The sequence below is a fragment of the Alosa sapidissima genome, chromosome 20 (assembly GCF_018492685.1).
Source record: "Alosa sapidissima isolate fAloSap1 chromosome 20, fAloSap1.pri, whole genome shotgun sequence".
Lineage (NCBI taxonomy): Eukaryota > Metazoa > Chordata > Actinopteri > Clupeiformes > Clupeidae > Alosa > Alosa sapidissima.
Window position 1 is genome coordinate 7,161,369 of NC_055976.1, and position 13,603 is coordinate 7,174,971.

The 13,603-nt window shown below is 41.8% G+C and overlaps 2 protein-coding genes across 2 annotated transcripts; both read left to right on the plus strand.

Moving 5' to 3' along the window:
* The first annotated feature begins 21 nt into the window (after positions 1–21).
* kcnk4a (potassium channel, subfamily K, member 4a) lies at positions 22–6,637 on the plus strand. The gene is made up of 7 exons (XM_042073492.1): positions 22–55; positions 1,126–1,381; positions 2,347–2,467; positions 3,055–3,215; positions 3,728–3,914; positions 4,133–4,269; positions 4,452–6,637. Exons 2-7 carry the CDS (start codon positions 1,193–1,195, stop codon positions 5,325–5,327), a joined length of 1,671 nt encoding a protein of 556 aa, XP_041929426.1. The 5' UTR covers positions 22–55; positions 1,126–1,192; the 3' UTR covers positions 5,328–6,637.
* Positions 6,638–10,493: 3,856 nt separating this feature from the next.
* LOC121694788 (hatching enzyme 1.2-like) lies at positions 10,494–12,634 on the plus strand. Its single transcript, XM_042075126.1, has 8 exons — positions 10,494–10,648; positions 10,737–10,818; positions 10,921–11,061; positions 11,156–11,273; positions 11,692–11,870; positions 12,011–12,092; positions 12,230–12,354; positions 12,469–12,634. Coding segments are annotated over exons 1-8 (798 nt in total). The 5' UTR covers positions 10,494–10,579; the 3' UTR covers positions 12,471–12,634.
* Positions 12,635–13,603: the final 969 nt, after the last annotated feature.

The following is a 13,603-nucleotide window of genomic DNA, read 5'->3' on the forward strand; positions in this document are numbered from 1 at the left end:
CCAGAGGGGACTCCACACAATACACACTACAGTATGTGGTGGCATTAAGACTGAGGTAAGACACGCAAATGCATGTTTAACTCATTCTCGTGTGCACGGCTGACCAAATTTAGACTGTTTCTGATGCACTGATGTATAATTTGTTGGCAAATGAATGCTGTATTCCAAGCCAATGTCAAATCAAGATATCACTTGACTGTAGCTGGTAATGCAGTGATGGAATTTAAATCCGTATTGTAGAGATCACTTGTCAACCATTACTTTTGTATTCCGTAGCTTGTGATACATTACATACACTATCTTACTGTCCAGTAGGGTTACCTTTAATTGAAGTGTACGACACAAGCGTAACAAATGTGGAGATCAACTTTGTATGTTTTCTTGTAACTAGAAAATGTTTATTTTCCTAATCTTTCTCAAGGTTGGCTGTAAATAATTTGTCTCTTATCGCGTGTGTGTCCCCGCACACTGTGGCTTACACAGCTACCACACTATCATCCAGAAAGATTTTCATGCACCAACAGACAGTCCCTCACACAAGAATCCTAACAGTCAATACTGACCGGCTCTGGTGAATGTCAGACTGCCTGTGGAACAGCATGGCCATGTCCTGTCTAAACAGTGAGCGGGGCTAAGGGCTATTTCTATGGCGTCATTAGTTGTTTTTGAATGGATATGCTTGTGACACTCGTGCCTGCATTTTGTTTGGGTCAGCGCTTCAAAGGCTGAGGGCTGCAGCAGCCTCCCCAGCTCAGACTTGATATAACTTGATTAAGAGCTCTCTGATGTGGTGGTCCAACTCGACCTCCAGAGACCGCTCCACATGCCAGTAAAGGAAGGGAGGAGAGGGAGGAAGGGAGGGAGGAAGCAAGCAAGCAAAGTCCCAGGGTGGCCGAGAGTGACGGGAAAGAGCAGAACGAGGAGAAAAAGAAGCCCAAGGCTCCCCAAGAGGCATCATATGCTTGAGGTGGATCAGACAGTGTTTATTTGAGGTTCGGGTCTAGTCCTAGAAAGACTGCATTTGGCGTCTTGAGTTTGATCGGTAGTCTTGAATGAATGTACTGTGATGTGGCCTAGCAGTCTCATGTGTGGTTGGAGATGATCTGGTCCCTGTTGTGTGCCCAGCTCACCCCATCTTTGGCCTAGTTCTGCCCCAGCTTATGCCTGCCTGCAACCCCGGCACTGCAGAACCATGCGGTGCTCCACCCTGCTGGCCATCATGACGGTGGTGCTGCTGTACCTGGTGATGGGCGCGCTGGTGTTCCGCACGTTCGAGATGCCCAAGGAGATGCTCCGGCACGAGCTGCTCCTCCGCCAACGCGACGACTTCCTTCTCAACCACACCTGCGTCGATCCGGCAGCCCTGGATGACATGATGCAGGTGAACACCCCCCTTCCTCTGCCGTCACCACCTCAGGCTACACCAGTGGTTCTCAAAGTGTGAGGCGGGTCCCACTAGTGGGGAATAGAGACAGGACAGGTGGGGCACGAGGAACTGGAGGAAATAATAATAATAAAATTGTGCCTATCTTTAATAATGCCTTTCTTTTTTGACAAGGGAGATCATAGATTCAAAACAAAACAGCCACACACAAACATAAGAGTCACAAACAGACCAACATGAATTAAAATAACATCCGATCCAAGGGACCGAGGCGGAAAATGTAACTTGGAACCAAAATGCAAAAGAAAATATTTGAGTGTTACCATTTTGCCGGGTTGATGGGGTCAACTAGGGCTTGAAAATTCCCCACCTCCAAAGTGGGGAATGAGCGAAAAGGTTTGAGAACCACTGGGCTACTAGCCTGGGTTACATCAGTGTACCAATCACCATCATGTGCTCCATTCATTCGTCCCCAGTAGTATTTAATCAACTGTCTGCTCTCTGCCCATTACACATCTTCTCAATAAGGTAATGCTGTTAAGTTGTAGTTACAGGTGTTCAGTCCATAATCAGTCCATTTTCAAGATATTTATCTTTATAGTCACAGATATACCAGGCAATTATTTTAATTATAGACTACTGTAGTATACTAGACATAACAAATATTACATATACACAGGAGGGGTGTTTAATTCCTTGCGCTCTAGGTAGGGGATTTCTCACAGTGACTAATCAACAACCAAGCCTTACTCTTAAGTACCCTTAACCATGTAGCCACATGCTCATTCAGAGATGCACACACAAACACAGATGAGAGCTAAATGAAATCAAGAAATGAAAAGGGCTTCCTGACTTAACTTGGCCTTACGCTTCCTGGTTGGCTAGCTCTGATTTGTTCTGATCTAAAGATTTCAGAATGTTTGGGCTCCTGTCCTAATGTCCCTGTCTCTGGTGCTCTTCAGGCAGTAGTGATCGCCACTAAAGATGGTATATTACGCCCCGACAGCACTTCCCTCAACTTCACCAGCCGCTGGGATGTGCCCAGCGCCTTCTTCTTTTGTGGGACCATCATCACAACCATAGGTGGGTTCTTAAAGCTCCACAGCAGCACGACGCAACACCAACGGCCTCAGCATACCAGGCCAGCAGAACCGGAGAACTCCAGACACCCATGCAGAACTGAGAGATCACCGTTCAAACTGTTTGTTGAATTTGTTGAAAACTGTTTGTTGAAACTATTGAATTGCAGCCTGCTTGCCCTTACGACATTTATTTGGAATTTTTAAATTGGGCTTTATTATTTGTAACCCACAGAAGACAATCCACAAATGTGCACCATTATTCATAAATATGTGTTTAGATTGTGTTGTGTAGAATCATATCCACAAACATACAAAGCATGCTGTACATGTGAACCGGGTGTTGGACACTTGTGGACCACTTCTGGTGGATTTGTGGTTCATGTTATGTAGATGTTTGTTCTTTGTGTACCACAGAAAAGTTAAATATTTCACTATTTCAAAACATGAATGGTTCAATTTGTCTATTGTGGCTTACACATAATAAAAATCGAAAAAAAAATAAAAACATAAAAAAAATAAAAACGTCCATACATTTACTTCCAGTGAAAACATTTGAAAAGCCTTTTCTCCCTTCTTTCGTGCCCACAGGTTTTGGGAACCTGTCACCCATTACTGAAACTGGCCAGCTCTTCTGTATAGTCTATGCCCTGGTGGGGATCCCCATGTTTGGCATCCTGCTGGCAGGGGTGGGAGACCACATGGGCACCATGCTCAGGCGGGCCGTGGGCAAGATGGAGACCCTGTTTCTGGTAGGCGTGTCAGCCACAGCGCTCAGTGGAGGCTTTGGCTCTCAGACATTGAAGTGAGCTATGATGTTTAGGCTATGTTGTTGCATCAGTTAAGAGTGGATTAATGAGAATCATCTTGAGTTTGTTTGAGTGTCTCAGTCCTGATTCATTGTGATAGGGTAGGCTTGATAAAGAGTACAGTGTACACATGGACGATAATGTGTAATGACAAACTAGTGCCTACAGTAAATAGGCATTTTCGACCATGCAAGTCTCTCCTCTGTAAGTCCTCTACTGTCATTTCTCCGACAGACACTAGTTTTGTAATGATCAGTCCAGTAGGTTGTATATGTAGTGTCTCAGAACACTCAATTTATTTTATTTTTGTTTGTCTACAGACAAGTTCCTTTTTTTTAAGATGTTGGTCATCACAAATTCATTGTGTTGTGTAGAATCATATCCATATGCATGATTTTTTATTTCAATTTTACAATGAATTTTTAACATTGTCTTCTGTTTTTTCCTACTAACAGAGGAAAGCTGTGAGCCCCACCAATGTGCGTGTCTACTCTGCAGTGTTGTCCATTTTGATTGGCTGTGTGATATTCCTCGGCGTGCCTACGCTGGTCTTTAAGCACGTGGAGGATTGGGGCTGGCTGGAAGCAGGCTACTTTGTGGTCATCACTCTCACCACTGTGGGCTTTGGGGATTATGTTGCAGGTACTCCGAAACCTTTGCTTTGAAAACAAACTGATTGATTGATTTAATTGGTTATCATTAGTTATAACAAGTTATAACAAGTCACTTACTTTATAAATAGTCATATTCATAACAAATGCCAAAGTTTATGGCTGGTTTTCACAATATTTTCGTCATATGAAACATTTCTTTTTTGAAGTTGAATGCATGATAAAGTTCAACTCTTGTGTCTGTCTTAGATGACTCCAGGCATGGCAATTTCATGTATAAGCCTCTAGTCTGGCTCTGGATTGTGTTTGGCCTGGCCTACTTTGCCTCCATCCTGAACATGATAGGAAACTGGCTGAGAGTGCTCTCCAAAAAGACCCGTGCTGAGGTGGGTTGGACAGAGAGAGAGGGTAGGTTTTAAGGGGTACTGAAACCAGTGAAAACATCTCTGAGTTTTAATAATTACAATGGTAATATAGCTATGTGTTGGTTATCTGCATTGAAACCAGCAGAAGAATGTAGTTATATCATATTTTATATAACGCGTTCTCTGCCATCTTTTGTAATCAGATGGAAGAGCTGAGAGCCTATGCCACAGACTTTACCCAGAACATCCAAAACATGTCTGTGGACTTCCGCATTCCTGTCCCTTTGGACCTTAATGACCCATTCCAGTTCAGGCGGAGTAGGAAGAAGAAAAGGCGGCGCCGAAGTGGCCCAAAAGTGAACTACATCGTCCCCGGCATCGGGAGTCCCCTGGAGCCGGAGGGCATCCGCATTAACGGACACCTGTTCGACAACTGGTCCGAGGCCAAGAACGTCCTGGAGAAGATCCTGGAGATCAAGGCCAGCTCCGTGTCGAGACTGGAGCTCCCACTGCCGTCATCCAGGGCCGGGTCCCGAGCGGGGTCGAGGCCAGGGTCACGGGCGCCCTCCAGACCGGTCTCCAGGTCCGAGTTAAGATCCTTGTCTGGGCCTGAATCTAGGCCTGCGTCAGCGTCCGGGTCCAGTTCCTGGTCCGAGTCCAAATCCGAGCTCTCGGAGTCGGCATCCGAGAGCGACTCCCACAACTCTCAGAGCGATTCCCTGAGCGACTCCCGTCCCAACTTGCCGAACGCCAGACCTGTGTCGAAATGCACCGGGGGGCTGGAGGCGACCTCGCCGGGCGAGGAGGCGCCGTTGCCCACGGTGATGGTGGAGGCCAGCACTCCGCCGCGGCCCTCCCTTTTGGATTTTTTCGGCGAGAACCTGGCCTACATCGATGAGTCCTCGGACACCCTGAGCGACTTCGGACAGCCAGGGACCAAGCGTGCCTGCAGGCCCAAGAAGAGGAGCATGAGGAGGCAACTCCCACAGCGCCACCTGATGGTGGTGGAGAGGGGCAAAGGTGGCGACATCAGACCTCCATCCAACCCCCCCACACCTCCACCCTGCATACCGCCCTAGGACTAAGGAGAGAGGGACACAGCTCTGTCCATGGACAATGAACTGGTTTTACCTGATGGGCCTTTAGTAGCCCTACTGCCTTACTGCTGTCCAACTGCTAGAGTATAATGCAGATCAGCAGAGTATATAGTATTCCAGGCTGCAACTAAAGATTATTTTGATAGTCGAATAATCTGTTGATTAATAGCTGAGTGGTTATTTAATGTAAAATGTCAATGAGTGTGTCCCAAACCCCAAGAATACATCCTCAAATGCCTTGTTTACTCCCCACACTAAATATATTTAGTTTACTGTCATGCAAGAGTAAGTAAAGCAGAAGATATTTCAGTTGAGGAGGTAAAATCAGAGAATTTTGAGGAAGTTTCCTTAAAAACGACTCAAACTGATCATTGTTGCAGCCCTAATAGCACTCAATCCCTTAAAAAGTTCTCTCACACTTTGATAAATACATTTACTCACTCAGCATATACTACTTTGGATAATAATACCTTCCAGAAGAATTAATTGTTGGCTCTTGCAAATAGGAGGACTGCACAGAAAATCTGTTCTAAATGAAATGCAGGCTTGGTCTAGAATTAGACAGAGTCCTTGACCAAGAAACCCATTTCAAATGGAGCTTCCTCTCTGCTGATGTGAATTTACAGTTGAAGTCTATAGTTCATAGAGAGAAACATTTGGAGATAATAGGCTGTGAGCCCATAGCCCTTGCTTTAAAGCCTTGTTTACATTTCAGCCTTGCATAAACTGTATGCAAATCATATATTATTATATTGTGTGAAGACAGGATGATTATGTGCTGATGCTATAGCATTTATAACTTAAAAAAAGACAATCAATCAAACAATCCAATAACTATAATATAGGCTTTCCTTGTTTGAACTGATTATAGTTTATATAACACCATGACAGAGGTAAGTGTTAACTTACTCCAGGTGTAACGACTCAAATTCCCTCACTGGCTCATTTGTACGCCTTTGCCCTCTTGTGGGCCTCTCCAGAACTTCATGGACAGTTCCTACCAACTTGCTGGGTGTGCTAGTTTGTAGAAAACATATCTGTATCACTTTTGAGTGTAGTGCTAAGAAGGGCTCAAATAACAAACATAAATTTGAAAAGACAACAACTAAATGTTGGCTAAATGCTTGTACATCCAAACTGTATTCCTGTTCAACAGCATGACTGCTCTTGAACTTACATTGGTGATGTATCGACTGGTATTAGTGATACTGTGCCATAGGAATTTATTTGCTGCGTTCAAGTGTAAATTTCTGTTTATAAGCATCTTGCCAAAATATAAACTTATGAAAAGACAGCTGTTTCTTTTTCAACACATTCTTATTCTTTCCATTAAACCATAATCTGGACACGTAGAAAACTGTCAAAGATTACAAACAGAGTTGTTTACGGAAATTTCCAAACACATCAAGGACACTCACAGTAGGAGAGGCGATGAGCATTTAAGTGGCCAGGAAAGGCGAGTTTAGCCGTGTGAGAGAGAGGCAGGAATGGCATGTGTTTAGCGAACGCACTTGCGAGTGCATGGCTGTGAGGATAAGTGCTAGTTTCATATAGTAACGGGTACTTAGAGGGGAAAGGACAAACACATGGCCTTGGTTTACAGGGGGGAAGCAGGCCACAGCCCCGGCAGCGCTCCCCTAATTCCTACCTCTGGAGCGCAGAAGTGCTCCACCTAAGAGTGTCTGTGAGACAGGGAGATGGATGTCTAGAGCTGGACGCTTTTTCCTCAACCGCAGAAAATCAATAGCAGCTCTGCTTGTGATGAAGGTTATTTTTTTTTTGTCCTGCTGTCTGGACACATTTGAGGCTTTGTGGAGGTAAAAAAAAACACTGGCTGGCAAGCAAGTAATAGCCCACTCAAGGTTGTCTTAAAAGAAGAGGAAGGCTACTTTCAAAGTGTCCAAAGTGTAGAAGTGTTAAAGATTTAAAGAGGGCCACATTTGCACTAAACAGTCGGTACACAGACACATAACCGTGCTTATTTTAGAGTCACCCTCGAGAAACATCCTTCCCCATATTGTTTTCTTAAACAGTGTGGGGGAGAGAAAACCAATGTGAGAACTTTTTTTGAAAGTTTTACGCCTCCGCCCAGCCGAGGAGCAACCACAACCATAAATTAAGATATAATAGCACACAATGCATTTAAAACCCTCAAATACCACATCAGTGCTTTGTAGTACATTGTGTTCAAGGCAAAGACCATGAGAAATCCTTGGGGTTTTATAACTGTTGACACAGTTCAGCCTTTTCTTCCTCCCATGTGATTGATTGTTATTCTTTTCCCTAAATTACAGAATGCTGTGCTGTGTTTGATGGGGTAATCTGAACAGTTCAGCAGAGATGGTAGAATTTAGCAGAGATTGGAGAAATGATCTTGGTTTAGCAGGATCTGAGGTGTGCAACAGGCGCTCTTGACGTCTTGTGTGTTGACTTCTTACCAACACAGTATATCTACATACAGTAGGTCTAATTTATAGTCATGTGACAGCTAATTTATAGTAATGTGAATACATGATGCTCACAAGACACAAGTTAGATCCTCTAACAGCTTGTGCTCTGCAATCAGGACAGCATGTGGTGGAACAGTGTCACTTTGGGTTTCCTATCGTCTGATTTTGTCTCCGATTTGTGAGAGGGAAAGATTGTCAGGGTCTTAGAAAGCATTCCTCAATGTGAGTTCCTTTCATTTCAGTGTCCAATAATGTCTTCGCTGCGTGTTTCTGAATGGATTTAAAGACCATACTCACAACATCCATAACATTTGTTGACCCACAGAATGTCAGTGGTAGACATTCCTTGTGCCAATTTCCACGTCTGGGTTTGGAATCAGAGTGATTCTTCTCTCCATGTTGGGTGGTGAAGACAGTCGGGACACGTTGTCAGTAATTTTGAAAGCTTTAAACAGACATTTCACAAAGATAAACCGGATAGTTCGATTTCCTGCCCCCAATTTCCTTTAATGCATCACAGAATCACACATTTCTCTGAAATCAAATACTGAAGCATGACTATAGTCAATAACGTTTAAATGCACAGATGTGCCTTGGATGGTCACAATAAAAGGACACTGAAAAATCAAAATGATAAATAACAAGTTTTGAGGGAGAGTGCCACTGCCTGGCATGCTGACTGCAGGAATTCCCAGCAGAGCAGTTGGCCAAGAACAGAATATATATTTATTTATATTATAAAGGTGAAGAATTCACCAATACGCCCACAGATTCCACCTAGTTTATGAACAAATACACCTTTTATTAGCATAGAAGTAAGCAGCACACATTCTACAGTACACATCTGTGTGAACCAGATGTGTACTGTAGACAGGGAATACCTTATGAGGGTTGGTATATTCCTGGTTGACTCTCACATACAGTACATGTCACTCATGTCACTCCAGGTCTGCTCATGGTGGAAGCCCAGAGCATGGAGAAGTTCATGCTGGATGATGCCGTGGTAAACACAACCATACCTGTAGAGGGAGACCACCTGCTTGCCTCCTGTCCTGCCTATTACAATAGGGTTTTAATAACTAACATTAGTTTATACAGTAATTATCATAAATAACACACTGACCTCATTACTGATCCAACACAATTAACCGTAAGAGCGAAAGTTCAATTTGAACTGCAGAATGGTTGTAAATTTGCATGATTTGTTTTTGGCTATAATGAATTAATCATTTACATTTACTACTACAGTATATCTAGTATCCTAGTATTATTCATGATACTATGTATATACAATGGGCTTTAGACATTCATTCAATAATGTAGATAAAAACACTTAGTAAATAATATTACTGGTGGCCATCTTTTACCTCCCAATGCATCATGTGGAGTGTTCAGGTTATTGGCGTACTGTTTCTGGAAGTTGTAAACCATTTCTGCCAAAATGAAGATTAATAGAAAATGAAGAATCAAAACTACTTCTCATTCCAATCAATCCAAATGTCCAAATGTTTAAATCTTAAAATATCTCTCACAAGGCCCCAGCCGTGGCACAACTGGCTTGGGAACCTGGACCGTACGCCGGCAACCCGGGTTCGGCTCCCGTCCCGTGGTCCTTTCCGGATCCCACCCCGACTCTCTCTCCCACTCGCTTCCTGTCACTCTCCATTGTCCTGTCGCATTAAAGGCATAAAAAGCCCCAAAAAATATACCTTTTAAAATTAAAATTATACTTTTTAAAAATTATCTCTGACAATAATGCCGTGGTAAACACAAATGTAACAGAATAACAATAGCAAATTGAGATTACAAAGTAGATCCACTAAGTGCCCTGTAAGCCAGAGTGAGGGATTTGAATTTAATTCTGGCTGCTACAGGAAGCCAATAGAGAGTGACTAAAAGAGGTGTTACATGTGTCTTTTTTGGCTGATTATAAAGAACATAATGGGTTCCTTGCCAGCTTGGCTCTTTGACCCCTGATACGAAAATGTCATAATTAGGTGTGTAAGCAGCATCGCTTGTCCCCTGATAAGAAATGTAGGAACACAACTGGTTTCCTGAGCAGTTTCACTACTTAGTCCCCAATTGTATTGAAACACAGTGTCCTTAACCAGCTGTTCTGCTTAGGCCCCAAATAGAGAAGGGAGACAGACAATGGTTATCTACTTAGGTCTCTAATAATAAACTTTGACCAAGATATTACAATAGTGGACAATAATTATTGGGCTCTGAAAAAATAAGGTTAAACCCGATAATGTAATAACATCCGATTCATCTAATAAAGACATCTTATTACATTATTAGGAAGTTATTACATCATCGGGTGCTATTACATTTACAGAGTTAAGAGGAGATTTTATTACATTATTTGGAGTTAGATTAGATTAGATTCTACAATGTGGAAAAGCAGTCTGAGGTATATTTTTTACTGTTACTTTCTGGACACAATATCTCTCACAAACTATTTGTTTTCATTTACTATTGCAACAGCTCTCAGTTAAGGCAAAGCACACCTAAAGACATCAAAACTTTGAAGAGTGTAAAGCTTAGACGGTGACCAAAACAAATTAACTCACCATTACATCTTAGTCCAGTTGTTGAATTTGTGGGAGCAGTGGTGGTGTCCTCCCATAAGAGCTTCCATTAGACACCTGACCCTGACAGCAGGCTTAAATCCCCCTGCAGACACACCTGTGGAGGGCTGTATAAAAGCTCAGGTGAGATGGGTCTCAAACACTGAGCTCCAGTGAAGTAGCCGTCCACAGCATCTCCACACACTGAAGCAACATGGACCTCAGAGCCTCCATCTCCCTTCTGGTGCTGCTGCTTGGCCTGTCCAAGGCTCTGCCTCTTATGGTAAGAATACCTGTGATATTCAAAACTCCACTTCTAAAGGCTATCTGTGGGATTCTCCTGTTTCATTTAAACCATTTTTTGTCTGTAGGCTGATGGTGATGAGAATCACATTTTCCTAGAGGAGCGTGACAGTGTGGATTTGACCACACAGATTTTAGCTACCAACAATGGTTTGTTTCTCATTGTTTAAACAAATGGACAGTTAAGTTGAGGGTATGCACAAACTCACAGAGTCTCTATGAATAACTTTCAAATGATATTTAATCTTTCAGCTTCCAGTGAATTTCTAATTGAGGGAGATCTTGTGGTGCCAAAAACCAGAAATGCTATGACTTGCTGGAACAATAACTGCCTATGGAAGAAGTCTGCCAATGGAAAAGTTGAGGTGCCTTACATAGTGAGCCCTGATTTCAGTAAGTGAACTTATTTGTAGTATTCTGTAATATGCTGTACATATATTTTAAAGCACATCCATTATGCATTTATAACCATTATTTGTGTTTTCAGCTTCCTATGATGTGATGACAATTCAAAATGCCTTGGCTACCTTCAGCAGTAAAACCTGTGTGCAGTTTGTTCCTCGCTCAACCCAGGGTGACTACCTCAGCATTGAGAATAGGGATGGGTGAGTTCATTTAGCACTGTGCTGAAAATGCTTTTCCTTCTATGGTCGATTCTATGGCCACACCTACCTGCCTGGAAAAGGTCCCTTTGTCTTTTATACTACAACCCCATACTATCACACTGGTATCACTTTTTAACTTGTATCACCTTTTTGTTGTTAAACAATATCAACAAAGACAAGAAATGCTGATTATTGTGTGAAAAGTCATCTAAAATACATGTACATAATGTTAGCTAAAACATTCTGATTGCAAAGAATAGTTTTGTGTACACAAACAAAATCAAACTTAGCTTATGCAATCAATTGTGATGTGATGAGGACCATGGTCTTTTTTTTTTATCATATTTAATTCATATAATAATAATGAATGGAGCCATATTGTAAATGTTTCTATCATTCTTCCTCCCATCTTTCTCAGGTGCTACTCTGACCTTGGCAGGACAGGAGGCAAACAGGTGGTCTCTCTCTACAGGTCCGGTTGTGTTTACAGCGGCATCATTCAGCATGAATTTCTTCACGCTCTGGGCTTCCAACATGAGCAGAACAGGAGTGACAGAGACCAGTATGTGATAATCAACTGGGAAAATATCGACTCACGTAAGCTGCATTTCCTTCTTCACATGAATGTACTGCAGTCTTGAATTCATTTTATGTTTGGACATGTTGACAAGAACATGTTGACAAAACTGATTGAAAAATGATGAATAGCTTTAAAAACCAGCACGATATCTTGGCAGAAATGGTTTACAACTTTCAGAAACAATCCACCAACAACCTGAACACTCCATATGACTACTCTTCTGTGATGCATTATGGGAGGTAAGAAAATGGCACCCAGTTAAAAAGAATTATTTGTCAAGAGCTGTGTTATCTTATGTGTTACTAAATTAAAAATAATATTGAAAAATATTGCTCCTCAAATGTTTAAAATCACTGACCGTCATGTTCTTCTATAGCACTGCTTTCTCAACCAATGGAAGGGAGACAATCACACCAATTCCAAACCCAAATGTGCAAATTGGACAGAGACAGGGAATGTCCACCACTGACATCCTGAGGATCAAGAAACTGTATGGATGCTGTGAGTATGACCTCCTGTATAATATGGAGTGTTAGTAACTTTGGGATTGCTAAAATGATGGGTTGCTTGCTGCAATAGAATTCAATTCTGACCATTCTTTCTTCTTTCTAACAGAAAAAGCTCAAACTGATGCTGTCCCAGTCTGGAACCACCACATGATGTAACAGCTGAGATTGGAGAGCACAAGTTCTTACATGATGGTTGTTAATTGTGAACATTATTCCTCTCATGTTGATATCACTGGAAAATAAAATGACTGAAAAGAACTTAAAAGAACTCATTCTGCTGTTGTCCTGCTGCTTTCTTGTATCATGGCAAAAGAACTGAAGTTTAGCATCACAATCACAAAAAAAGTTTTAATCACAAAACATATATTGTTAGATGATGACGGATATGTTTTGTTGGTATTATTCCTCTCATATTAATATTCAATTAGTAAAATAACAGGAAAAACTCTGCTTTTGTTCTGCTACTTTCATGCACCATACAATTATATCTATAACATAACATAACATAACATAACATAACATAAAACAAACACACAACAATTCTATTTCCATAATTATTCCCAGTATCTTATCAGAATCCTTTTAGAAATCATCAGCTATACAGTACAACAGTTTACATAGAAAACTATAATTTAAAATGCTTATCCCTCTATGGAATGATTTTTATTTTTTTGCAGAAAAAATATTTTGCCCGACATTTAGAGAGCTTGGGGGTCAATATTGACATACGTACGGCCACAGCAATGAAGAGGAGTAATCAATGAATTTGTCGATATTTGTTGGTAGAGAACACATGATGAGTGTGGAGGGGGCTGGGTCTGAGATGCCAGGTATCACTGTTGAACCTTTTCTTGAGGTGTTGTGGGCCTACAGTAATTCAATGAAACACCCATAAAGGAAAGTGCCTGCTTGATAACCCCACTGAAATGTTCTTGAAGGCTGTTGGTGATGTTTTTATGTTTTTTGCCCACAAGGTTAATTTGTTTGAATTTAACATCTCTTATGTATATTTGACCAAACAACAGTGTGGAACATCCTCTTCATCTATGTTATCAGCCTCTTCATAACCACAGACACAAGCTCAGTGTCAGGGCAATCCTATAAATGACAATAAAATATTTAAATATAGCTGCAAGCAGCAATGCAGGGGCTTAGCAGCAAGCACTCACAGCAAGTTTGATTGCAATTAGATAAAGAATGGCTGAGAAATAAGCTCATTTACTTTGTTACACTGCCCCTAG